This window comes from Pygocentrus nattereri, chromosome 1 (assembly GCF_015220715.1).
Source record: "Pygocentrus nattereri isolate fPygNat1 chromosome 1, fPygNat1.pri, whole genome shotgun sequence".
Taxonomy (NCBI): domain Eukaryota; kingdom Metazoa; phylum Chordata; class Actinopteri; order Characiformes; family Serrasalmidae; genus Pygocentrus; species Pygocentrus nattereri.
In genome coordinates this window covers 13,763,532-13,789,758 of record NC_051211.1, presented here as the reverse complement: position 1 = coordinate 13,789,758, position 26,227 = coordinate 13,763,532, and the positions used below count along the sequence as shown (strand labels likewise).

Here is a 26,227-nt window from a genome sequence, read left to right as displayed (position 1 = left end):
GCATAAACACAGTGACAGTAATTCTAGATGATGAAAATATGATTTATAAATTGGTACTCAATTAGCAGCCAACTATACAGACATATATCAAACCTAGAATAAAAAAATAGGATATAGCAGAAAATAGAAATAATAATAGAAGAAATAGTTAAATATTTATTCTTTAGTTTCTAAGCACCTTAGCGCCCAAAATGGATGAAGCGCTCTTGATTAAAAAATATTCAGGCCTATATAGCAGACGCTTGACTCTTGGTCCTGGGTGAAGCCATTATTTTTAGGAGTTATGTACAGACTTACATACATGCTCTGACACATACATACACACATATTAGCAACCACATGGGAAAGTAACTAGCCTAGAAACACCTTAGCAAACACCTGGGATAACATAGCAATAACCAAGAAACACCTTAGAAACCACCTGGGATATCATAGCAATGGCCTAGCAAGTCTTAGCAACTATCTGTTCAGCAACTATTAGTTCAGCACCTGAGCTGCTACTGGGGATTTCACAGTAATGACTTTGTCAAGCCAACGTAAAGTTAATTCCCAAGCTTTTCCCTTCCAGTTCTGTCCTATTTTCACTGCACTCTTCTTTTTCATCTACTTCTCCCCTTTCTGTCTTACGCTTTCTCACTCCCCCCTTTCTCTCTCTGTAGGCTCAGTGTAGGCTGAGTGAGGCATCTCAGCGGTTAGATCTGTTGAAGGAGTCTCTGGAGCAACGGTTGGTGGAGTTGCCGGAAGATCACCCTAAAGCATGTCTGATTAAAGAGGAGCTGATTTTAGCCTCCTCTTCAGCCTTCAGCGCACACCATGGCTCCCCATATGTCCATAACCAGTACAGCACCCTCAGCAAACCATCCCCACTCACAGGTAATATTTAATATTTTTTTTATTTTTTTTTATTATTTTATTATGTATGTCAGATTGAGCTGCTGGCTAACCAAATTCTTTTTATTCCTGTTTATACATATTTTTGTAATTACATAATTAACTACATAATTATTACTACAGTTATATTTCTTGACATTTGCAGCATTGACTTTCTATTTAAAATGAGAATCTATACGTTTGACAGAATTTCCTTGCTTGCTTCAGTGAACTACTAGTGAGAAATAATTAGTATAAAAAAACATTCTTTTGTCATTACTAGGGATAACAGTGACTTGTAAGGGTTGATACTCAAATAGAAAAAGTAAATTTATACCCTTCTCTCTCTCCCCCCACTCTCTCTCTCTCTCTCTCTCTCTCTCTTTCTGTCTTTCTCTTTTTTTTTTGGTGCCATAGGGACTCTGCAGGTGCGCTTGTTGGGCTGTGTTGGTCTGTTAGAGGTCGTTCCTGGCCGAAGTAGAACCTCCGCTGTGGTTTTACCCAGTTTCAGCCCTGGAGACGGACGGCCCTTTAAACTCGGCCTATACAGCCGCAACAGCAGCCTCAGCATCAAAACACCCAGCAAAACAGATGAGCCATCCTGTGAGTGTGTTTGTGTGTGCGTGTGTGTAGATGAGTAACTTATTAAAGATTCAAGCAGAATAACTCCAAGGCATATGTAAATTTGTATGTGTGCACATGCACTATTTTGGGGGGTAGATAAGGAACTATTAGGCCTGCACAATAAAAAAGATTTGTTAATTATTATCATGACTTTGGCCTTGGCAATAGTGATGGCTGAAGGCTATATGCAAATTAGCCCTTTAACCAATCACATTGTTTTTTATGGTGTGTTGTGACCATCCTCACCAACCAGATGAACGTTTCTGTTAATCAATGTATTAATGTAAACCAAAAAATATTAAATGATCTGGATTCAAATCTGCCTGCGACAGAATCATAGCTTTAATGTCATTCAGGATCCAGCTGACTTCAAGGGTTCTATTGCTTTTATACAACAGGGGCTGGTTGCACCAATTATAAGTTCAAATGTCGGCTGGTTGCCAGTAAATGTTTACTACATTCACATTTATGTATTACTAAATCCAAATGTGTTCCACTACTAAATACTATAGATTTAACATTAAGCTACTAAAGTTACTAAATATTTACCATTCTCCCTAAGCAGATGTAAATGCTAGGGAAACAAATGAAAACCACATAGAGAGCACAAAAAACACAAAACATGACTTCAGTTAATTGAATGCAACATGTTGTAATTCTAATCGTCACCTTGGTTTAAACTCCAAACATGAAGCTAATACTCATAGCCCAGTTAAGTGAAACTCAGCAGCTGCCAAAATGCCTAAACTGATGCTGCTGTTGTGTCGGCCGGCCAGAAAACCATCATTTAAAAAGCTACATATTTGGTAGTTAGGAAATAGTAAAGAAAAAAACGGCAATGGCTACAAGTAGTCAACTTTATTCAGTACAACTTGTACACATTGTTCTCTCCTATACTGGTTATTTTCCATGGCTGCCACCGTGATTTCATGGTTGCATGTTTACAAATGGTTCTGCTCATGTTAAAACCATTGTAAAGCGATGTATGTGTTAGTTAGCTGTTACAAGTAAAGACATTACTTAATGATTTGTGGTGCATTTAAATTAAATTTAGTAAAAGGGTAGTTTGAAAGTAACTAAGGACTTAGTAAAGACTTTATGCACAAACATAGGTATAAACTTACGCAAAACCAAAAACAACTTCTTCTGCTGAAAAAGTAGTGTCCTTTTGCATTATGGAAAGCCATAAAACAATATCAGGTTCAGCTCAGTGTTTCAGTTCTTGACAGATTAAGCTGAATGTTATTTTGTTCTAGCCCTCCTGTAAAGCATTTCACAGCTTGTCTTGTTGGCTGAATTGAAATAAAAAAAATCACAGCTCTTGACAAAAAATCCCACATAGAGGCAGCGACAAATTCTGAATTGAATGTAGTCCTACTGTCACTCTGTTGTGTAGGATCTGACCAAACAGGCTGCAGGTTAAATATTATCTTGTAGAGTTATTTAATGTGTCTGACTGCTGTTTTTGTATGTGCTAAAGAAGAAATATTGGCTGCAGCATAAATAACTTTGCAATCAGAGCCAACCGTTGTAAAAAACAATGCATATCTCAGTCAAAATATGTTTCTATATAACTACTGTACTGATATTTTATTCCTATCATTGATATTTTTCATTATTTTTCAAACTACTGCAGCCCTGATAAAAATACTCACATATCTCTGTGCTGATATCTGTATATGTATGTGTTCTCAGCTGAGGTCAGTGCTGTGTTAAAGCTGGAGAACACGGTGGTTGGTCAGACGAATTGGAGAACAGTAGGAGAACAGGCATGGGACCAGAGCTTCACTTTAGAACTGGAGAGGGTATGTGGATGTGTGTGTGTGTGCTTTATTGGAAAGTATATATCTGTGTGTGTGAGTGTGTATTATAAGTGTGTGTTTTTCTTTCAGTCCAGAGAGATGGAGATAGCTGTTTACTGGAGGGATTATCGCTCTCTCTGCGGTCTGAAGTACCTCAAACTAGAGGATTTCCTGGACAACCAGAGGCACAGAATACAGCTGGAGTTAGAACCACAGGGCCTACTGCTCGCTGAGGTACACACACTCACACGAAGATTTTTTTAATGCAGTGAGGCGCTCGAGGGACCTATATGTAATAGTGTGTACCATATGTATTATATACATAGATGAGCCAAGACCATCAAACAGTGTTGCAAATAATTTTGTTTATCTTGTTACAACGGCTCAAGTCAAGGTCTGGGATATATTAGGCGGTAGGTGAACAGTTGATGTGTTGAATGATGGGCAATGGGCAGACATGAAGACCTGAGGGACTTTGACAAGGAGTAAACTGTTATGGCCAGATATCTGGGTCAGAGCATCTTCAAAACAGCAAGATTTGTGGGATGCTCCTGGTCAGCAGTGGTGAGTAGCTACCATCGGTGGTCCAAGGAGGAACAAACCACAAATCGGAGGCAAGGTGTTGGGCATCCAAGGCTCAACAATGTGTGAGGGCAACATCTGGTCCAAACAAATGGAAGGACTCTTGTGGTACAAGTCACAGAAATTATGGTAAAGTGAGGAATGTCTCACAACACACAGCACATCGCACTCTGCTGTGTATGTGCCTGCATAGCTGCAGACCGGCCTAACTGCCCATACTAAACCCTGTCCAACATCAAAAGTGCCTGCAATGGGCATGTGACCTTGGAGAATTGGTCAGTTGAGCTTCAAGAAATGAAGGACCTTGGTCATTCTGACACATGCTGCCTACCTGAAAAATGCTGCAAACCAGGTGCACCTCTTCATGACAGTGGCATTCCCAGTTGCTAGTGGATTCTTTCAGCAAAGTGCGACACCGCACACATTGATAAGGAAATGTTTGAGGAACATAATAAAAATATCAGGAGGAAGAGTTCCCCAGATCTCACTTCAGTGGAGCATTTGTTGGAGGTACTGGAATAACTAGTCCGATATACAGTGGCTTCATCTCACAACTTAAAGGATCTGCTGCTAATGCCTTGGTGCCATACACCACAGGGCAACTTCAGAGGTGTTGTAGAGTCCATGCCTTGGTGAGTCCTAGCTGTTTTGGTGGCATAAAGGGGACCAAGATCATAGGCAGGTGGTCATAATGTTGTTTCATCAGTGTTTTTATAAGTACATGTATGTACTAATAATGTACCATATGTATTATATACTGTATGTATGTTCCTGTATGTGGTAAGAATGTTCTTATTACTTTAATCTTAACCTTAGTAAATAAAGAAGTCATTAGCCTTTTCAGTTTTAAAAACACAAAACTTTAGAGCAGGATCTGTTTTTCTTTCTTTTTTTTAATGGGTAGTGTAAAATCACATAGACACACAGAGATATATACACAGAGTTGGAAGGTTTACTTTGAAAATGTATTTCAGTACAGATTAGTGATTACCCCTTAAAAATATCATTTGTAACCTCTGTCTGCTGTATTGGTTAATAATTCATATTGGTGTGTTGTACTTGCACTTGAATAATGTTGTAATGTAATTTCTATACAGTCCCTTATTTGAAACCACCTTTCTTCTCCTAAGACTTTGCTTTCTTTTCACAGTTGACCTGTATGAACCATTAGATAACATTGATCTTAGCTCACTTTGGCACATTAGCATTAGCAAACTTGTTATATAGTTATTCAAACTGCACAGTTTTACACTGACACAAACCAAAATAAAAGAGGTTATTTCCAAATCATTTTGCTGCCATAGGATCCGGCGACATGGAAAAACAGAGCGACTTTGCTGCAGATCTTGGTTCTGCCAATAAAATTACAGCCCCAATTCCAATGAAGTTGGGACATTGTGAAAAACATAAATAAGAACAGAATATGATGATTTGCAAATCCTTTTCAACCTATATTCAATTTAACACACTACAGAGACAAGATATTTAATGTTCAAACTCTTAAACTTTATTGTTTTTTGCAAATATTCACTCATTTTGAATTTAATGCCTGCAACACATTCAAAAGAAGTTGGGACAGGGGCATGTTTACCACTGTGTTACATCACCTTTCCTTTTAACAACACTCAATAAGCATTTGGGAACTGAGGACACTAAGTGTTGAAGCTTTGTAGGTGGAATTCTTTCCCATTTTTGCTTGATGTACAACTTAAGTTGCTCAACAGTCCGGGGTCTCCGTTGTCGTATTTTGTGCTTCATAATGTGCCACACATTTTCAATGGGAGACAGGTGTGGACTGCAGGCAGGCCAGTCTAGTACCCACACTCTTTTACTACAAAGCCACGCTGTTGTAACATGTGCAGAATGTGGCTTGGCATTGTCTTGCTGAAATAAGCAGGGACGTCCCTGAAAAAGACATTGCTTGCTTGGATGGCAGCATATGTTGCTCCTAAACCTGTATGTACCTTTCAGCATTAATGGTGCCTTCACAGACGTGTAAGTTACTCATGCCATGGGCACTAACACACCCCCATACCATCAGAGATGCTGGCTTTTGAACTTTGCGCTGATAACAATCCGGACAGTCCTTTTTCTCTTTGGCCAGGAGGACACGATATCCATGATTTCCAAATACAATTTGAAATGTGGACTCGTCAGACCACAGGACACTTTTCCACTTTGCGTCAGTCCATCTCAGATGAGCTCAGGCCCAGAGAAGCCGGCAGTGTTCCTGGGTGTTGTTGATATGTGGCTTTCGCTTTGCATGGCAGAGTTTTAACTTGCACTTGTAGATGGAGCGACGAACTGTGTTCACTGACAGTGGTTTTCTGAAGTGTTCCTGAGCCCATGTGGTAATATCCGTTACAGAATGATGTCGGTTTTTAATGCAGTGACGCCTGAGGGATCGAAGATCACGGGCATTCAATGTTGGTTTTCTGCCTTGCCGCTTACTTGCAGAGATTTCTCCAGATTCTCTGAATCTTTTGATGATATTATGGACTGTAGATGATGAAATCCCTAAATTCCTTGCAACTGCATGTTGAGAAACGTTCTTAATCTGTTGGACTATTTGCTCACACAGTTGTTCATAAAGTGGTGAACCTCATCCCATCTTTGCTTGTGAACGATTAAGCCTTTCAGGGATGCTCCCCTTATACCCAGTCATGGCACTCACCTGTTTCCAATTAACCTGTTCACCTGTGGAATGTTCCAAACAGGTGTTTTTTGAGCATTCCTCAATTTTCCCAGTCTTTTGTTGCCCCTGTCCCAAATTCTTTGGAACGTATTGCAGGCATCAAATTCAAAATGAGTGAATATTTACAAAAAACAATAAAGTTTATCTGTTTGAACATTAAATATCTTGTCTTTGTAGTGTATTCAATTGAATATAGGTTGAAAAGAATTTGCAAATCATCGTATTGTTTTTATGCACATGAATTGGGGTTGTATAAAAATTAATAAAATGACCCTATATTGGCTGAATGAAGAGACTGCTAGTTTGATGTGGAGTTCTTCAGAATTGTCTGCTGGTGGCAACCTCACCCTTTCCAAAAATGAAACATTTGTGTAGGCAGTTTGAATGTAATCCTGCTGGTAGTAACCCTAAATTTATAGTGCACATGGTCTGATTACTGTTATTTTTTCTGGAACTGCAACAGAATCCAGTTACCCTTTTTTGTATCCTGATTGCATAATGCTGTTAAATATATTCCATTACTGCTCAACCTTCAAACTGAGGTGGAACAGGGGAAACTAGAACCCCAGGGCCTTCTGTTTATTGATATACATGCTCTCTGGTGTGATACATGCTTTATAACTCTTTGGGGTGTGTTTGTGTTTCAGGTGACATTCTTTAACCCTGTAATAGAGAGAGGTCCACGATTGCAGCGGCAAAAGAAAGTTTTCTCCAAACAACAGGGTGAGCATAGCATGCCTATTTTCAGTTATTTCAAATTGAATTAACTGTTTGCAAAAATCTGGCAGTTACAGTTGCTTTGCCTGTCAAACTTTTAGCTCAAGCCACCTGGAATAGACCTCACAATAGCCAAACTGTGAAGGTAGACCAAAGGAGGTCTGAAGGCCATGTTTACAGTTATCAAACCAAGGAAATCTTTGGTCACTGGTCATTAAAGCCGCAGATTTGCAAGTCTAATAAGAAGGAATATAAAGGAAGCTACCCTTTCTGATCAGCTGTATCTAGAGCTAACTCCAGATGTTACACTGCAGCTTAGAAATGTCATAAATTTAATATTCAGTCATCATTGTTGTGTAACATTATTTGGCATTATACATTATATTAAAATGAATCTTAAAATGTATGAGCTTATCAGCATTTGAATCACACTTTCAGTCTAATAATTCTGATGAATTTAGTGCCACCACTGTTCTTACAGCAGGTTTGTCGGGACATTTTTTCAGAGTTTTTCCTGCACTTGATGGCAGATGTAGTTCTTAGAGATGCTTATCAATCATTATTTTACAAACTGTGCACTAAACTGAATTGTGTCCGTGTCTTGCCCACAAATGCATTCTTTCATTCCAACTTTTGTTAGATTGGACAAGCTGGCAAAAATCCCATGAAATCTAATATATGTAGTGTCTAATTAAAGTCAGTACATGTAAATTTAGAGTTTAACGCTGATGTTAATGGCTATTTAGCATGTTTGTGAAAATGTACATTGTTAGAATTAATAAGATGTATTTTTGTTCTATAATCATGCATTCATCGTTATAATCATCGCAAATTCATCGTTGCTATTGCCAAACTGTATAGTTTTGATTTACTCCAGCAAAATAGTCCACCTCAGCAGCAGTGCTTCAAATCTTGAATATGTTATGCAGCTATTGTAAACAAAAAAATGTACATATTTTTGAATAGAATTTTAACTAATATTCTGTAAACCTTGTCCAGCCTAGCAACAGTTGTTATGAAGGCGTACATCGGTCATCTGAACTGTGACAGAGTGTGACAGATGGATATATAAACAGTTGTGATGTGTCTTGATTTGGACAAATGTCCTAATACTACAAGGAGAATATTAGCCTGTCAATCTCCAGAGTTCAGAAAATTCCAGTGCATGAGATTTTACCATTTAATCTCCCTTTCCACCTTAAACTGTGCAGTAGCTACATTAAGGTGCCTCAAATGTAGAACAATTATTGAACAAGAAGCTTGACATTAGCTTAGCCCAATTAATGTATTCTTAATCAAGAAGTACCTTAAACGTTCCCTTGGAAATATTTAATGAGCAGCTAATGATCAGCACAGCAAAGCTATAATCAGCTGCTGGAGCTGCTGAACACCTCTCACTGGCTAATCTAATACTGCATCCCCAACTATACACTTCGATACTTTACCCACTGCACTATTGAGTACACTTCTATCTTTTGCCTACTATTTAGTGATATGCAGTTCAGGAACCACTGAAAAATTTTTGCTCTTTAGATTTTAGCTTCCATCTGTTTTCACTGTAGCAACAAATCCAGTAGAATTATGTTGAAATAAAGCACTCAAATATGTTTAATATGCTTTAAAAAGTAGTTTTAAACTAAGTTCCAAAAATTCATTTTACTGCCTTAGTTGGATTGGTTATGGCTTTATCTCATAACAAACCACCAGGGCACTCCTGAGTGAACTTGATGTTGCCTACTAAAATGGTTCCAGAGTGATTGCGTGACGTCATCGAAATACTATGAACTACACAAATCCTGATCTAAACCATCAATAGAAAAAGAATAGAAACTGTTCAGAGTTCAGCTGCATGAGCTGCACTAAAGCTTTCCAGCCCCATCTAGTGGTGGTCATTAAAAAGCAACAATGACTGCTGGCTAAAGGCTGAACGTGGAGTGAGTAAATGGATTGAGGGTTTAGAAGAGATTCAGTGAATAGGGAGATTTTGACTAATTTTACAAGGGTTTTCAGCACTGTTTTCATTCTTTGTTTATTTTAGGTAAAGCGTTTTTGCGAGCTAAGCAGATGGATGTGGACATCGCCACCTGGGTCCGACTGTTAAAGAATATGATCCCATCCAGCACCTCGACTAACAGCTACTCGCACAACTCACATACACACAGTGCAGGGTGAGGACATGACACACACACAACCCACATAATACTAGCACCCAACACAGGGTAAGGACCTTTAGATGCACTAATGGCATGACACTGTGCACCATTCCTCAGTGACTGTTTCCCATTGCACAACAGAACTGTGAATGAAGATGGGTTTTTGGAGGTTGTCTGATTCTGGCTAGCTAGTGTTTTTTTTTTAGAAATGGTGGTCATCTGAGTCGAATGATGACATGTGACAATTTTGTAATGATTGCACTTGACTTATCAATTGTGTGGACAATTTCTAGTCCCACCCATATATGCAGGCTCTTTAGCCTTGGTACCACTGCAAGAAGGATAACCAAATTCATCACGAGTACTCATGTACAGTGCAGTTCATTCGGCACTAGAAATGATGACAAAATCATGATATGTAGAAATTTTGAACAACTGGTGGAATTCCCCTTTAAGTATAGTATTGCATAGTACAAGCTCTTTTAGATCATTTTGCTGATCTTTACTAAATTGACAGTGAGTGTTATTGATTGTTTTACTGAAAGTGTGTTCATATTTCAGAGTGATCTCAGTGGAGAAGCTGACCCTGGATAGTGAATCTCCTCCACGATCAGAGAGCCGCAGAGACGTTACAGACGCAGCACTGCAGGTGAGAGAGAGAACGGGAGAGAGAGGGGATGATACAGCAAATCAGTAAAGGAGAAAATAGATAGTGATGTGTGTGTGTGTGTGTGTGTGAGTGTGTGTGTGTGTGTGTGTCTGTGTGTGTGTGTGTGTGTGTGTGCGTGAGTGGTAAATTAAATGAAGAGGAGGAAGAGAAGATATCCAATGCCCTTCTGTTGAACCAGCAATGAGACATAAGAAAATACTGCCCCATGGCATGAGACAGAGAGAGAGAGACAGAGACAGAGAGAGAGAGAGAGAGAGAGAGAGAGAGAGAGAGTGCAACATAAAGGATGAGAGAGAGAGAGAGAGAGATAAATAGAGGGAAGCGAAGGTTAAGAGACAGAGGGGGTTGATGAGTGAGAAAAGAGAGAAAGAGGGCAGATGGAGAAAAGGAGAAAAAGTAAGAAGGCAGAGAAAAAGAACAGGGGAAGACAGTTGGGGAGAGGGGGCGAGAGAAAATGATAAATTAACATGAAGAGGGAGAAAAAGTGGGAAAAATAATGAGATAGAGGGAGAGATATAGAGAAATGAAAAGAAATGGAGGCAAAAGAGAGAGGGGAAATGAGAGAAAAAGAGAGGGAGAAAGGAGGCCAGGCAGAAAAGGGGAGAGAAAAGGGGATGGAGGGAGAGGGAGAATAAGATAGACGGAAAAAGAGAGAGGAAGGGAGAAGGATAGATTAAGAGGGAGAGGGAGAAAAAGAGTGAGAGCTGAGAGAGAAAGAGTGGGAGCAAGAGAGGGAAGGACAGAAAGGGAGAGAAAGAAAAGAGATTGAGTATAGACAAAATAAGAATGAGATAGAGGGAGAGATATAGAGAAATGAAGAGAGAGATAAAAGTTAAAAGAGGGGAAGAGGAAAGATGAGAGAAAAAGAAAGAGGGAGAAGGGGAGAGAGAAAGAGATAGACAGCAAAGGAGGTGTGAGAGAGAGATAAAGAAAAGAAGAGTGAAAGAGAAAGAATGCTCAGAAAGAAAGGCTAAATTAATCCTAACTGCTTACTAGGCAGCATTAACTAGATTGGAAACCAACCAGAGACACTTCAACAAGATAAGAGAGAGAGGGAGAGGGACAGAGGGAGAGAGGGAGTAAGGAGAGGAAACAGATGGTGTGGTCAGTGGGGTTCTGAGATTACAGGATTAATTACAAAGCAGATTTTTTGTAGAGAGCTAATTAACAGTAAGGAGAGAGAGAGGAAGACAAAGAGGGAGGAGAATAAAGAGGGAACATCAGAGAGAGAGAGGGAAAAAAGTAGACACTGAATGATGATGTGTGCGCTGACCTGCTGTGCCATAGATCTGCCTGTCTGTTTTCTTTTTTCCACAATGCTTGATTCCCTTTTTATAGCTTTTTTCTGCCATTTGGTTTCCACAAAGGTTCAGAACATCCTGAGCTGTTTCTGCTTTGTTCCGTAATCCTTTTCTCGTCCTCTTTCTCCATTCTGTTCTCCTTCCCTCGTCCTCTTTCTCTCTGCCCTGCTTTCCTGAAAAAATGAAGGGCATCAATGCAATACTGCAGACCTTTAAAGGTGTAAATCTAGTTTACACAATCTCCTTTTTACCCCAGAGGTAGTTGATCTGTCAAGAAATGTTTGGTGTCTGAAGTTTTGCACTGGAGCTTGAGGCTAATGTAGCTAATAAGTAATGGGAATTGAGGTCATTGAGTTAGCACTGTGCACTCTACATGCCTATGTCACAGTTACCTCAGTTACACAGTTGCCTTAAACCATGTTATAGACTTGCTTAAGTGGTTTCTGACACAGTTTGACTGACTATTATCTAATGTACATCACATGGCTAAAAGCAGGAGTAGCAGTCATCTCAAAGCCTGAAGTCTTTTTTCCATGTAGTTAAAACTGAGGTTTGGGGGAGGAACATGCCTGAAACCCATCCTTCTTCCAATCAAACACCCTATAAATTAACATCCTCACCTTCCATTCCTGCGACAAACTGTTTACAATCACCTCCGCCACCCCATCTCCTCCCTGTTCCTCAGTCCTACATCAGTAATTATTTGGGGACTATTTGGAGACACAAACAAATCCAGTGTGGAAAGCAGAATTTCTTTTGCTATTCTTCTGTTATACAGTTCCTTGGCCTTTGGCAGGCCAGTCTAGCACCCCTCCTCTCAGATTATGTGGCCATGCTGTTGTGATAAGTGCCGACTGTTTTGTGTCATCATGTTGAAATAAGCATGGACGTCCCTGAAAAAGTCATCATCTAGAAAGCAGCACATGTTGCTCAAAATTGTGTACACTGAATAAAAACTTGTTTAAAGTTTGCTTTAAATTTACTCGATTCAAATATGTACGTTGGCTCCACATGGATGAAATATGTTACATCAACATAACCGCTAGGTGTAAGTATTTAATTAACTTACTTTTAAGGACCAGTGCGCACATCTGAATCATGTAAATTCAACAACTTTTTTTCAGTGTTTTGTTGTTAAAGGCACGTAAACAGATGTGCAAGTTACCCCTGTCTTGGGCACTAATACAACCCCACATACTATGACAACCTCTGGCTTTTTGTTTTTATTTGCATTTTACATACTGTTCCAATACGTTTTTGGAAATTGAAGTTTTGGATGCATTTTTTGTTGCTTAAAAAATAATTAAGGTCACGAATACTACACTTTTGCCAACAATTGTTGGCAATGAATGCCAGCGCAACAAATTAATATTGTAGTAATGAAACGATTTGGGCATTAAGCTAGATACTTGCAGTAAATTAACTTCCTCTCTCTCTCTCGTTTGCAGGTTATAGAGCCATTCTCTCCTCCTGATTTGGCTCCAGAACGACAGGTCAGCAGGGTCAGTTCCCACAATTCCCAGCGCAGGTACGTGTCCTGCTGACACACAATATGGAGCTCACTAGACCAGGCCAACATGCAGCATGACCTACGCACACGCAGCGTGATGTTCCCACACACGCCCCCACACAAGATGTTGATGGAAGTGCTTTTCACACCCTCACTACTTTGAATGAACTTGGTGTCATAATATGATAAGAAATGTTCTTATCTCTTACATGTTCTTATCTCTTCTGTAATGGCGATGCTTTATAGTTATGAAGCCAAACAATGTGTGATACCTGAACACTTTCACAGTCAGTAGCTGAGGGAGGCTTGATATCATGAACTTTTCATATTAACCCCATATGAACCCCATAAACCCCAGAGGTCTGTATGTGACTTCACAGGAGTATGTAAGTGGAGCAGCAGACATTTCAGCTCCTCACTCAGAGCATTATGTAATTACTCCATTCCAGGTTTTCTAAATATATCTCACACTTCAGAGAAAAGCTATTCCATATCTGCTCCATATGATTCATGTTCTTGCATGTTTATTACTTTTATATGTGGACAAAACACTATGCAATTCAGTTCTTGAATCATAATATTTTTAGCCGTTACTAACTGAAAAACGAATTAATTATTTTGTGCTACGCAGACCTTTTTTTTCAGTATGTATAGGCTTGAAATGGTGACACAATTACAAGCCAGTTTATATGGTTCACTCATCACTTTATTTACACAGGTGCCACCTTCACGTTCATTAAGGTGTTCTTGTATATGTGTGTGTGTGTGTGTGTGTAGGCAGAGCAAAGGTCCACTTTGTTTGCAGGATTTTCGACTCATCGCTGTGTTAGGAAGAGGACATTTTGGCAAGGTATACAGTGCGCACACATTAGCATGTTTATTTCAGAAAGTTTCCGTTTCCATATGTTCCTGAATGAGTGCACATTAAATGTATTGAAGCATGAGTGATACATTGTATTTAGTCAATTCAAATATGTGCATCATTTTCACACAGAATACATCAACACAGTTTTGTCCTTCAGTTTTCCCTTTGGTCAGTAATTGTGTTGATTGTGTATATATTATTAGTGCAATTTGTGCAAATTCAAAATTGCATTAATACAAAGCTTATTGAATGCATCCTTAAAGGGTCCATTTGATTTCTCTTGCTTTTTTGAAATAAAACAGCTTGCACAAATGTCTTGGAGTTTAACTTAAAGCTAGTGTCTGGGCTGCTTTTAAATTTGACTTATTTGAAGCTGATAGGGCATAAAACACTGACTCTTGTTACATTACATTATTATTCAAAATTCCATTAACTCAAAAATATAAGAGAGCACAACTTTTTAAAAATTAAAACAGCATTTTTGTTTGTGTGTGGAAACTAGGCTGCAAAAACACCCTGTTTTGAATCCAGTGCTTTTATGATGTCACAAAAGTCAACACATTTACATATATTCACCTAATCAGTTAAGCTCTGTCCATTCACACTGATGTGATAAGTGTTTCATGTAGACTTTTTGAAATGAAGCACTATACAGGGGAGTGGTCACCTACCCTGGTCCTGGCGATCTGCCTTGCTACAGAGTCTGCCTCATCTCCCCACTTATTTAACGTATTCAGAAGTCCTTGATTGGCGCTATTGTTAAAGAACAGGGGAGGAGTAGCTTGCACAAACAGGTTGCAACTAAACTCTGCAGAAAAGTAGATCTGATAGAAGAGTGTTGGGGACCACTGCTTTTACAGATGAATTAAGGTTGAAAATGGTCATATAAAAATGAATTCTGACTGTTAATAAATTCTGAAATGTCAGAAGTGGACCTCAGGGGGGAAAATTAAATCCAAGAAAAATGTAGAAAATTGATAGAATATGTTACCAAACATTTTAGAACATCAGCAACATAAATATTTTGCTATTTAAAATTTTGAATGCAAATTTTCACTTTAAAAATTCAGTTTTTACTGTTTTACCTTAAAAGGTATGCTGCAAGTTATGCTGCTGTTATTCAGCTTCAATGATATAGCAGATTCCAGGCTACTTACATTTTTAACAGTAAAAATGTATCTTTACAGTGTTTTGCTAACTGCTTCATTCATTTTGCCGTGTGTGTTTTTTAGGTGTTATTGTCGGAGCACAAGTTCTCTGGCAGTCTGTTCGCCATCAAAGCGCTGAAGAAAGGAGACATTATAGCCCGAGATGAAGTAGAGAGGTAAAAACTCAGATTCCTTCATCTCTCACACAAATGGTCTTAAACTCTTCTCATATCATCCACTATGCTTTGACTCAGATCAACACCCACAATGATTTCATATTCTCAGTTATGTCTAGCAAAATTGCCAAATGTACAAAACTTTCTCTTTTTAAGATGTTTATTTTGTGTTGTTTTAAATCAGTGACAACTGGTGCCAGAGTAGCTGTGTTAAACTGGCGCAATAAAGATGTGTTAACCATGTTAGAGACCATATCATGGGTTATTTTTCATAAACAATAATTAATTTCCGTATATATACTAACATATCTACAGTATATTCACCTATTCAGCCTACAGCAGTTTAGCTCCAACTGTTTATACTGAAATTAAATGTTTTAAAAAGTGTTTCAGCTATGATTGAGGCACACCCAATCAAAACAGAGGGCATTTACATAGGTTAGTCTTGAAGGCGCAGTAACAAAAGCAGCCTGGTTAATTCTAAGGGATAAGGAGATTTTGTAAATGTGTCATGTAAAAATGGATTATGGCTGCTTTTGGTGCATAAAATGATAAAACTTTTATACATTGACCTCAGATTAATATAAAGTACAAGAACAATGTAGATGATATAGGCTGTTTAATAGAACATTGACTGCTTTTCAGTTTAGATATAAAGCCAGTTTAATAACACTTATTTGAGAGATTTATCTTGGCTGTATTTCTCTCTCTCTCCCTCCCTCTCTCTCTCTCTCTCTCTCTCAGTCTGATGTGTGAGAAGCGGATCTTCGAGACAGTAAACAGTTCTCATCACCCGTTCCTGGTGAACCTGTTTGGGTGTTTTCAGACGGAGGAGCATGTTTGTTTTGTTATGGAGTACACGGCTGGAGGAGACCTGATGATGCACATCCACGCTGACGTCTTCTCTGAGCCACGCTCTGTGTAAGTGTGTGTGTGTGTGCGTTGGGGAAAAAAATAAAACCTATTGCTGTCACGATTACTTAGTTAAGCTTGATTATTTGATTACAGAAAAAGTAACAGGTTAAATGTTAACCTTCTCTGTTTATCAACAGTGATGCATGATAATAATGCTTAATTTCCCCCAGCTGCTCCCTCTTACTTCAGGAAACTTGATTTGCATGCACATTTATATGGATTCTTTTAACCACGTAGTGTTTATATGAATGTTTTTTGAAGGTTTTTTAAGGCTTCCTAGTAAATTTTTCCAGTAAAATATTTTGGAATTCTGGAAAGGCTAAGCATTGTTTCTTATTGTTTGACATAATACTATATGTTTTACATGATGCCGTGCTGTGCGAAAGTCAGAGGCCACCATTTATTTATTTAATATGAAATCAAAACAGCCTTTAAGTACAAGTTGTTCATTTCTAGCATCAAGAAAAAAGCAGAAAACATACCTTTAACAGAACGATACACAGAAGCCTCAACATCGAAATATAACAGCAAATTTTGAAGTAGTGTGTCCACTATTTGCCTTTATTATAGCTTACGTTAATTTTAGGACTTGCTTATGAGTTTTTCAAAGAATCTTGTAGGGATATTTTTCCAGATAATTTCCAGATTTTTCAGAATCCCAAACATATTCAATGATGTTGAGGCCTAGACTCTGGGGTGGTCAATTTAGTGTTCTGAGAATACCAGCAGCTTCTCTGTTTGATTTGCTATTCTTCTGTTTGTTTCTGTGTACGTTTGTGTGGTTGTCTATCAGGTTTTATGCTGCTTGTGTGGTTCTGGGCCTACAGTTCCTTCATGACAATAAGATTGTGTACAGGTAAGCACGACAAGCATTTCACGCAACTGTGTAAACTTAAATCATGCATGGAGTGGTGTAAAACTTCAGATTTTGATTCAACTTTGTTTTGTTTTTGTTTTTTTCATTTCAAAATTGTTAAAAACAAAAAAATGGTACATATTTAATGAAGATTAATATCATAAGAATGCAGCAGGAAATGATAGTGTGTAGACTATGGGTTACTTCTGATTTATCACAAACATTTTGATCAGTAAATCAGGATGTGTTAATGCATTTTCACACCCCTTATACACATAAACACACCTACATTTCCTGTGGTGTTTAATTTTTAAGCAAATGTCCCTTTTCTGATAGGGATCTGAAGCTGGATAACTTGCTGCTGGACACTGATGGCTTTGTGAAGATTGCTGACTTCGGTCTTTGCAAAGAAGGTGTGTACACATTTGTGATTATTCAAATATAGGATCATATACTGTATGTTCAAAAGTATCCAGACATTCCTTCAGATTAATTCAGCACCTTTAAGGTGCAACCATTGCAGATGCAAGCATTCAGTTGTGCACTCACAGCTCCAGAGAAAAGCATTGATTAAGGTCACTATGCCTAATGCCATGCATCAGCTAGAGGGGTATAAAGACCCCCAGTATCCGACTGTGGAGCAATACAACTGTGTTCCAGAGCTGATCATCCAACACCGGTACCTGACCGCACTAATGCTTTTTTGGCTAAATGCCAAAATCCACGCAGCAATGTTCCAACGTCTGGTGAAAGGCCTTTTTGGGACAGTACAAACTGTTATGGCAACAAACAGGGGCAAACTCCCTGCCCTTGATTTCAGAAGAAATATTAAATAAGTAAGTGTCTGCAAACTTTTGAGCTAAGTTATTAGTCTTAAATGAGCCATATCCTACATATTTCTTGTCATTTGTTTCTCTTTATCCCTTAGAATTAAACACCATTTTTGTTACTGTGCCTTTAAGGCTTATATATGTAAATTATCTCTGTTCTGATTGGCTGCTCTGTATTGTACCTTGTTCAGCTGAAAAACTCCTTATAGCATCAGCATTTTACTTAAAGAATTGAGGATAATTTCACCTCACATTACTTTCTTTCTCTCTCTTTGTAGGGATGGGTTATGGGGACAGGACGAGTACATTCTGTGGTACTCCTGAGTTTTTGGCTCCAGAGGTTTTGACTGATTCTTCCTACTCTCGAGCTGTGGACTGGTGGGGGCTCGGGGTGCTCATATATGAGATGCTGGTCGGAGAGGTGGGTTCACATATCTGTGTTTATGTTTGTGGTTGTCATAATCGAATGTGAGAAGTTTTTAAAAAGATTTAGATTAGTTCTTTGCAGTAGATTTAGAATATTTAGCTACACTAATGCATAGTTCAGTTGTTGGACCACACAGTAATAGAAGGTCTAACTTAAATAAACAAGTATGGGGACAGAAGAAAGCCATATGCTGAATCTTTCAGTAAAATATCTGTGAACATATCAGGGTGTGCGGCAAGAATGAATTGTAACTGACTGATGAATGTTTCTTGATCTTCAGTGTTGCTTGAAGTTACCAAGCTTCAAGTGCAATATTACATCTCATTTTATTTCCAAGAATACTGCATCTGTGTACTCTGTGTGTGTATGTAGTCCCCATTCCCAGGTGATGATGAGGAGGAGGTGTTTGACAGCATTGTGAATGATGAAGTACGTTACCCACGATTCCTTTCTACAGAGGCAATCAGCCTAATGAGACGGGTGAGGACCCTCCACCAATCACATCACAGCACAGCCTCCATAAGAGTTAGAACAGTGGTGTGAAAATGTCCATAGATAAAACAGTTCTTTGAAAGTTTGTCTGATTGTGGCAAAGAGAATGGATCACTGATCTGTATTTAGAGTTTTAACCTGTTTTCCACTCACTGCATTTTTTAAATGGAATATAATGTGAACTTCTTTCAGAATGCAATGTCATGATGGGTTATTGGTATTGTTAAGAGCCACAACAAGGTGTTAATTACCAGTAATTATAGCAGCTCAGGAATTTCAAATCGGTGCATCCCTGCTAATAAGTTCTGTGTAATTTAGATAATTATTATCATAGACGTTTTTATAAATTGCAGTGAGGAGATCTTACTTTTGACATTTAAGAATGATCAATTCATTGGAAAAGAACGTTATGCTTGTAAGAGTTTAAGGTAAAAATGGAAGAGAATGACCAGCTACAAGACTGATGGATACAATCAGAGGAATCATGAACCAGCCGTTCAGTAGCCTTGAGATACAAACTGAAGACAGGAGATTCAGGAGAAACACTGTCCATATGGTTGTCTGGAGTCAGAAATGACTTGATGGCAAATAATAATAATAATAATAATAGTAAATGACAATTACAATGACAGCGACAATAACAGAGGTGCTGCACACCGTTAATACTCAAGCACACTGCCAGTGAATCAGAAGTAACACATAGTCCACTCATTAACATTTGCTGCAGCCCCTTTATTGGCTGGGCGTTTTGATTGGCTGGTTTTGTGTTGTTTTTTATTGCTAGTTGCTCAGACGGAACCCTGAGAGGAGGTTGGGCTCCAGTGAAAGAGATGCAGAGGATGTAAAGAAACAGCCTTTCTTTAGGGTGAGATTCAATCTCTCTCTTTCTCTCTCTCTCTCTCTCTCTCTCTCTCTCTCTCACACACACACACACACACACACACACATACACACACACACACACACAAACACACACACACAAACACATGGCCTATAATCCTGGCTAATGAGATGTCTTTGCTCCATTCAGTTTAAGCTCTTGAACTCTAAGGGGCTGTATGTGGGTCCACACTTTAATTCTTTTACTCTCATAGCTACATACAGTCATAAGCAAAAGTTTTAACACCCTGTGTTTTATTATTTCCTCTTATATGTTAAATAAAGCAAATAAACAGTCATAGTGAATAAAATTATGCAGATTTCTGAGAGAAAATCTGAATGTTTAATTTTGTATTTTGTTCCAATATGTTAAATTCTGTAGATAAATAGAAATTTTATGCATGAAATTTGCAGAAATGCCATATTAAGTTTAGGAATATCAAAGCTGTGATGATGTACAGTTTTGACTCATGACTGTGACCAAATCAGGGTGATGTCCACATTAACACTCACGCTCTCAAATTCTGTTGCTTAAATTTATAGTTAGTAACTGGAAATTAAGATTTTGGTTAGCAACTGAATAATAAAGCTGCAGTCTGAGGGGTTGGTCATGGAAAATCACAGTACACTGGCATGTGTATGTAAAATGACATGAGGCTTTTGCCAAAGCATCAAGAACAATTAATGATTTCTAAAATCTGTTTTTCTTGTTGTGTAGAATATAGAATGGGAGGCTCTCCTGCAGAGGAAAGTGACACCTCCCTTCGTGCCCTCTGTAAGAGATAAGGAAGACGTCAGTAATTTTGACGCTGAATTTACCACGGAGGCTCCCGCTCTGACTCCGCCCCGCGAGCGTCGGACACTTTCCCGCAAAGACCAGGACTGGTTCAGAGACTTCGATTACGTCTCTGACCTCTGCTAGATAAAAAGGAAACAAGTATTTTGCAGGTTAGAACTCAAAATGATGGTGATACTGTGATTCAGAGACTTGGGCTGTGTTCCAGTCTGTCAAAAGTCCTACAGGTGCTCCCTTCAGCCTGCTCCATCGGTACAGGCTGTGGAGCCAGGGAGTGCTGGGTTTAATTTCAGTTTGGACATTGTTGCTCCTAGATAGTGCTGTTTATCCTCAGGTTTAGAACTATGAAGAACACTGGAGGTTAGAGGGCCCCATTTAAGAAGATGAAAGAGAGAACACTCGCCTATTAATCATACTGAGTGGACATGAGAGGGCAAGAGTGCTTGCTTGCACATATTTTGAAGATCCAAGACCTTTGTGTAATCTGGACTATGAATAAAGGGCTGAGAAATAAATAAATAAATGGGCTTTAATAATCCAGTTATATGAAGCTCAGTGGAAGAAGCTCAAGGTCAGGAGCAAATGGATTCCTCCAGGATTTTAAAAGCAGTTCAGTAGTAGCATCATATACCTGCACTGTGACACCTCACATTGTTCACAAGTTCACATTTGTGAACAAAAAAATTGGGCTGGGCGGTATGACAGCAATGTAACATCATGATACTTGAAAACACGATATCATAACATTTCATTCTTCAGAGGTTTGATAAGTTGGAACAGGCACAATGCACCAGTAGTGCCACATTGAATATCAAGCTATCAAAATGTTTTTTTGAATGAACTTTTTTTTGCTTTAGCGTAGAGGTGCACATCTCCTGTACTGGAGGGAAAGTGTCCAACACAGTTTGATTATTTCCCTGCTTAAACACAACTGATTCAACTCCTATGTTTTCAGGTTTAGTGGGTGTGTTTGAGTAGAGGAACTACAAGACAATGCTGGACACCAGCCCTCCAGGACCAGAGTTGTGCACCCCTGCTTTAGTACATCATCAGGATTCAAACTTGCTCTCTCAACACGAGGGTGAAAACATTGACAGGTCCACCAGTTCGGAGCCTCTTTTAAACCTCGTTAATTAAACATGCAGCCATTTAGTGTTCTAGAATTACTACCGGTAGTCATGATATACTCACAAACATGCACTGTGACACAAAGTCAAAGGCCTTCCTTCATTTATGTAATTTCTAGTTAAAACAACCATTAAGTTATTAATTTTCAGAAGGGATTTTGGAAGGGATCTGATTTAAGATACTTACATAAGGAAGAGGAAAGTCAAAGGAAAATAAAAGTTATTTTTATAAAAAGATACGGAAAAATGGGACTCCTAACAACCAACCACCATAACTGTCACTGTCAGATTAAGAGTACTTAAACCTTTGAGAGAGAGGAGAAAATCAAGTTCCACTCTTACTTCAGATCTGAAACAATCCACAGGTGTTTCTGTCCATCCTTCCACTGTGAGAAGACAGTTCAACACTATGAGTCTGAAAGGATGTGTAGCTGTTAGGAAGCCCTCACTGAGAAAAGCAAACAGACAAAGAAGTCAAACAAAGAAGCTGCTGGCGTACTCAAAACAATGGACTGACCACCCCAAGTGCACACCTCAACATCGTTGAACGTGTTGGAAGCAGAAAATGTATCCACCTGAATGGAAGCTGTAATGATTGGTAAAAAGTAGACATGCTTTTTACCCCTTCCCTTTGTTTTCGATTGTCACCTTGCCTCTTGGAACTGAGTTACAAGGGGTAGTGTTGAAATCTTTCCCCACGAAATGAGACAATCCTCAAATAAAAAAAAAAAAAAACATTACTTTAATAAGAGTCTACTAGCAGCACTCTTTCTGCAGTGACAGCAGAGGAGGGTAAAGTTCAGCAACCTCGGTGCTGGACTTTAGTTGGGGCGGGGTGGAGGGGCAATTATTTATTATCACCCACCTCTTATTCTTCAGTGATGTGAAGCTGAAGTCAGCTATCTGCCAGCTTCATGTTCGAATTTTCTGGTTCCACCTTATGTGGTGGAATGAGAAATTTGGCTAGCTAACGAGATATCAGCATTCTATTAGCTATTTTTTATGTTTGTTATAAAGTAAAGAACCATAAAACATTGAATCGACATTAATTAAGATGATACAGTGGTTATCTTTTTTTTTTTAAATACGTTTATCTTTGGTCGCTTGTTTAGATATCTTATCTTGCCATTTATCTTTATTCTCACAACACTCCGTTTGGAGTGAGCCAATGAAAAACATCCGTTTGGAGGGCTAAACTTCAACCTACCCCTCTGTCTCAACAAAAATGGGACACTCTACCCCTACACGTGAAAGCGCGAAACGGAAGGATAAGTGATAGGGGCAAGGGGTGAAATGAGGCCTTGTTGTTGAGGATTCTGTGTAATTAATTCAATAATTATTAGTTTTCTTATTTCCTGCTGCTGAAAAAGTAATAACTTACCCATTTTGACATTAAATAATTGAAAGGTGGTCTCTGACTTTTTCACAGTGCTGTAGTTTATTGTAGTAATGATGCCATTTCGTCATGCCGTCCTCCCCTATTAAAATGTGTCACCAAATCCCCTTTTAGAATCCAGCTTGTCTTTCCTCTCTTTCTTGTCCTCCTTCTCAAACATCTTGTCCTTCTCCACCTCCTGTGTCCTGTACGCCTTTTTGTCTGCTCTGGAACTGAATGTCTATTTGAACACAGGTTGTTTGCTGACTAATGTGATACACAACTGTGACCACAAGAGGGAGGCAGAATATGTATTATGTTCTTAAAAACTGAAGGGTTTTGTATGTGTGTGTGAGGCTGTGTACTTTGATAGTCTTTTTTTTTCCTTTGCCACCTGCTCTGTGTAAAAACGATGTTTTATGTGAGTTTAGTTTTGTGGAGTCTGAACTGTCAGTTGTGATGTCATGCAGTGTCTGGGTCTAAAAATGACTAAAAATAGAAATGTATATAAACCTTTGGCCTGTGTAATGAGTCTATTCAACAAATACACTCACAGGACTGTCAATGGTGTGGGGAATGTTTTCTTGACACATGAGGTTCCCTGATATCAATCAAGTATTGTTTGAATGCTACAGCCTATCTGAGGACTGCTGCAAGCCATGTGCATCCCTGTCTACATCTTTTAATGGCTGCTTCAAAGCACAATTCATCTCAAACTGCTTGCATGAAGATGATGATGGTGTCTGTGAACTTTCCCGGCTTCCCCAGTCACCAGATCTAAATCCAGTAGAACACCTTTTGTATGTGGTATAACAGGAGATTTTGCAGCTGACAGATGTGCACATTTACATGATGTAATATTGTCAACATTGACCAGAATGGTCCATCTTGTTGAGACCCTGTCATGAGGAATTCAGGAATATCTGAGATCAAAACTTCCTGTTAGGGAGCTTTTCCTAATAGAGCTGCCAGTGAGTTTACAGATAACATTCACACATTGCTATACATTTCAAAAGCATCTGTTTTGTGGAAAGCTGTAGATGAATAGAGGATAGTGTTGATGGCATCACTATGATAATGTAGATAAATACTTGTGTAGATAATGTGTACTCCTCTCAGAATTTCTTATACTGAATGGTGAGCGCTGCCACTGGACTCTGAAGCAGTGGAAAAGTATTCTGCCAGCTGTTTGGTGGAGGAGGGATAATGCAATGGAGTTATTTTTCAGGGGTTGGTCTAGGCGCCTTAGTTCCAGTGAAGGGGAATATTAATGCTTCAGCAAACAAAGACATTTTGGACAATTGTATCCTTCCAACTTTGTAGGAACCGTTCGGGGAGGAACCTTTACTGTTCCAGCATGACTGAGCCTCAGTGCACAAAGCAAGGTTTGGTGAGAAAGAACTTGACTGGTCCACACAGACCCCTGACCTCAACCCCATCAAACACCTTTGGGTGAGAACTAGAATGGAGATTTTGAGCCAGGTGCTCTTGTCCAACATCAGTGTCTGACCTCACAAATGCTCTCCTGGATGAATGGGCAAAAATGTCCACAGACACACTCCAAAATCTTTTATAAATTTTCCCAGAAAAGAGGAAGCTCTTATACTTGCAAAGTTGAACCAACTCCATATTAATGCCTATAGATTTAGAATGGGATGCACAAAAGCTCCTGTAAGTGTCCCAATACTTTTGTCCATATAATGTAGGAAAAGGCTCTATTCTCTGATGTATCTTTATAAATTCTAGGTACTAATAGTAAGCCAGCACCTTGTGATCTAAGTAGACGTGATGGTTCATAATAAGTTCACTCAGGTACTGAGGGGCCATTTAGAGTTTTGTATGTCAGTAAAAGAATTTTGCATTCAGTGCAGAATTTAGCTGGCAACCAGCAAGGGTTTGAACTAGGCCGGTATGGTCAAACATTCTGGTTCTTGTGGCTGCAGTGTTCTGGACTAGCTGAAGCTTGTTAAAGCTTTTGCTGGAACATTCAGACAGCAGGGCATGATAGTAATCAAGCCTTAAGATAATGCATGAACTAGCTTTTCTACATCCCGTAGAGACAATGCATTTCTTAATTTGCCAATATTGTGAAGAAGCAGGAAACCTATTTTACGTGGCCTACCACTTCGTGGCTGAGTTGCTGTCATTCCCAATTTCTTCCACTTTGTTATATTACCACTGACAGTTGACTGTGGAATATTTAGTAGTGAGGAAATTTCACGACTGGACTTGTCATCCTGTGGCATCCTGTCCTGTGGCATCCTGTCACAGTACCACGCTGGAATTCACTGAGCTCCTGAGAGCGACCTGTTCGTTCACAAATGTTTGTAGAAGCAGTCTGCAGGCCTAGATGCTTGGTTTTATACACCTGTGGCCATGGAAGTGATTGGAACGCCAGAATCCAATTATTTGGATGGGTGAGTGAATACTTTTGGAAATATATATATACACAATGTATGTGTGTGTATATGTGTGTATATATATATAATATAACATAATATAATATAATATAATATAATATAATATAATATGCTACTACTTTACTATACTACTTTATTTTTAATGTTAGTCAATGGAACCAGACATTTTTCCCAGTCATTTTGGGTCAGTTCCTTTAGTCCATTCATCATGAAATTTCCGTACAATGTAAAGGGTATGAGGTCATTTCAAATTATGCAAAAAAATGAAAAACGTAAAAGATGGAGATATGAGGTTTTCTTCCGACAGCAGTGATATATATATATATATATATATATATATATATATATATATATATATGTGAGTATATATACATATACAGACAAGACTAAGAGAAGAGCTTATGATTGACAGAGTATTTCTGATATGGATATTTCTGGCAAAATTTCTTTGAGTAATTTTGTAGGAAATGCGGAGGAAATAACTTGAACTAGTTCAGTTGAAGCAAGGTTTGTAGGGCAGCGGGTTTGTAGCAGGGCAGCAGGTTAACTGTGTATTTTGAATTTTTTGCCTGACCATTTCAATTTTATTATTGCATAAATTCAGAAAATCATTGCTGCTGTAAGCTGATGGCATCTGGGGGTCAGTAACGGTTTGATTCTAGGTCAGTTTAGAAATTGCGCTAAATAATAATGCAGGATTACTCATTACTTTCAATCAGAGAGCAGAGATAAGTTGAGAGTGCTGCGGTAAGTACCCATCTATAGTGTGTAAGGGTCACCTTCCAGGCAGACTGGAATACTTCTAGTTTAGTCAGGTGCCATTTTCACTCTAATTGTCTGACAATGTTTTAAGGCTCAAATATGATCATTATACATTGTATTTTTGTCCCTCTTTTTGACTTATAAAAGTCCATTCATGAACTTTCTTTTTTGTTACTGTGTCTCTGAGACTGATATATGAAAAGGACTTCTATCCTGAAAAACTGTCCAGTATTCT

General features: G+C 38.7%; 1 protein-coding gene across 2 annotated transcripts in view; it reads left to right on the top strand.

Moving 5' to 3' along the window:
- The window catches only part of pkn1b (protein kinase N1b), a 79,459-nt gene extending 56,084 nt beyond the window's left edge, over nt 1-23,375 (top strand). For both annotated transcript variants that reach the window (XM_037539435.1, XM_037539424.1), the window contains exons 6-22: nt 660-873; nt 1,288-1,473; nt 3,190-3,299; nt 3,387-3,530; nt 7,221-7,296; nt 9,329-9,458; nt 10,005-10,092; nt 12,863-12,942; nt 13,702-13,774; nt 15,022-15,113; nt 15,858-16,034; nt 16,822-16,884; nt 17,221-17,297; nt 17,993-18,135; nt 18,514-18,621; nt 19,418-19,498; nt 20,231-23,375. In XM_037539435.1, the coding sequence (XP_037395332.1) occupies nt 660-873; nt 1,288-1,473; nt 3,190-3,299; nt 3,387-3,530; nt 7,221-7,296; nt 9,329-9,458; nt 10,005-10,092; nt 12,863-12,942; nt 13,702-13,774; nt 15,022-15,113; nt 15,858-16,034; nt 16,822-16,884; nt 17,221-17,297; nt 17,993-18,135; nt 18,514-18,621; nt 19,418-19,498; nt 20,231-20,434 (2,046 nt within the window). In that variant the 3' untranslated portion in view covers nt 20,435-23,375. The remainder of the gene's footprint in view (nt 1-659; nt 874-1,287; nt 1,474-3,189; nt 3,300-3,386; nt 3,531-7,220; nt 7,297-9,328; nt 9,459-10,004; nt 10,093-12,862; nt 12,943-13,701; nt 13,775-15,021; nt 15,114-15,857; nt 16,035-16,821; nt 16,885-17,220; nt 17,298-17,992; nt 18,136-18,513; nt 18,622-19,417; nt 19,499-20,230) is intronic.
- The last annotated feature ends 2,852 nt before the right edge of the window (nt 23,376-26,227 follow it).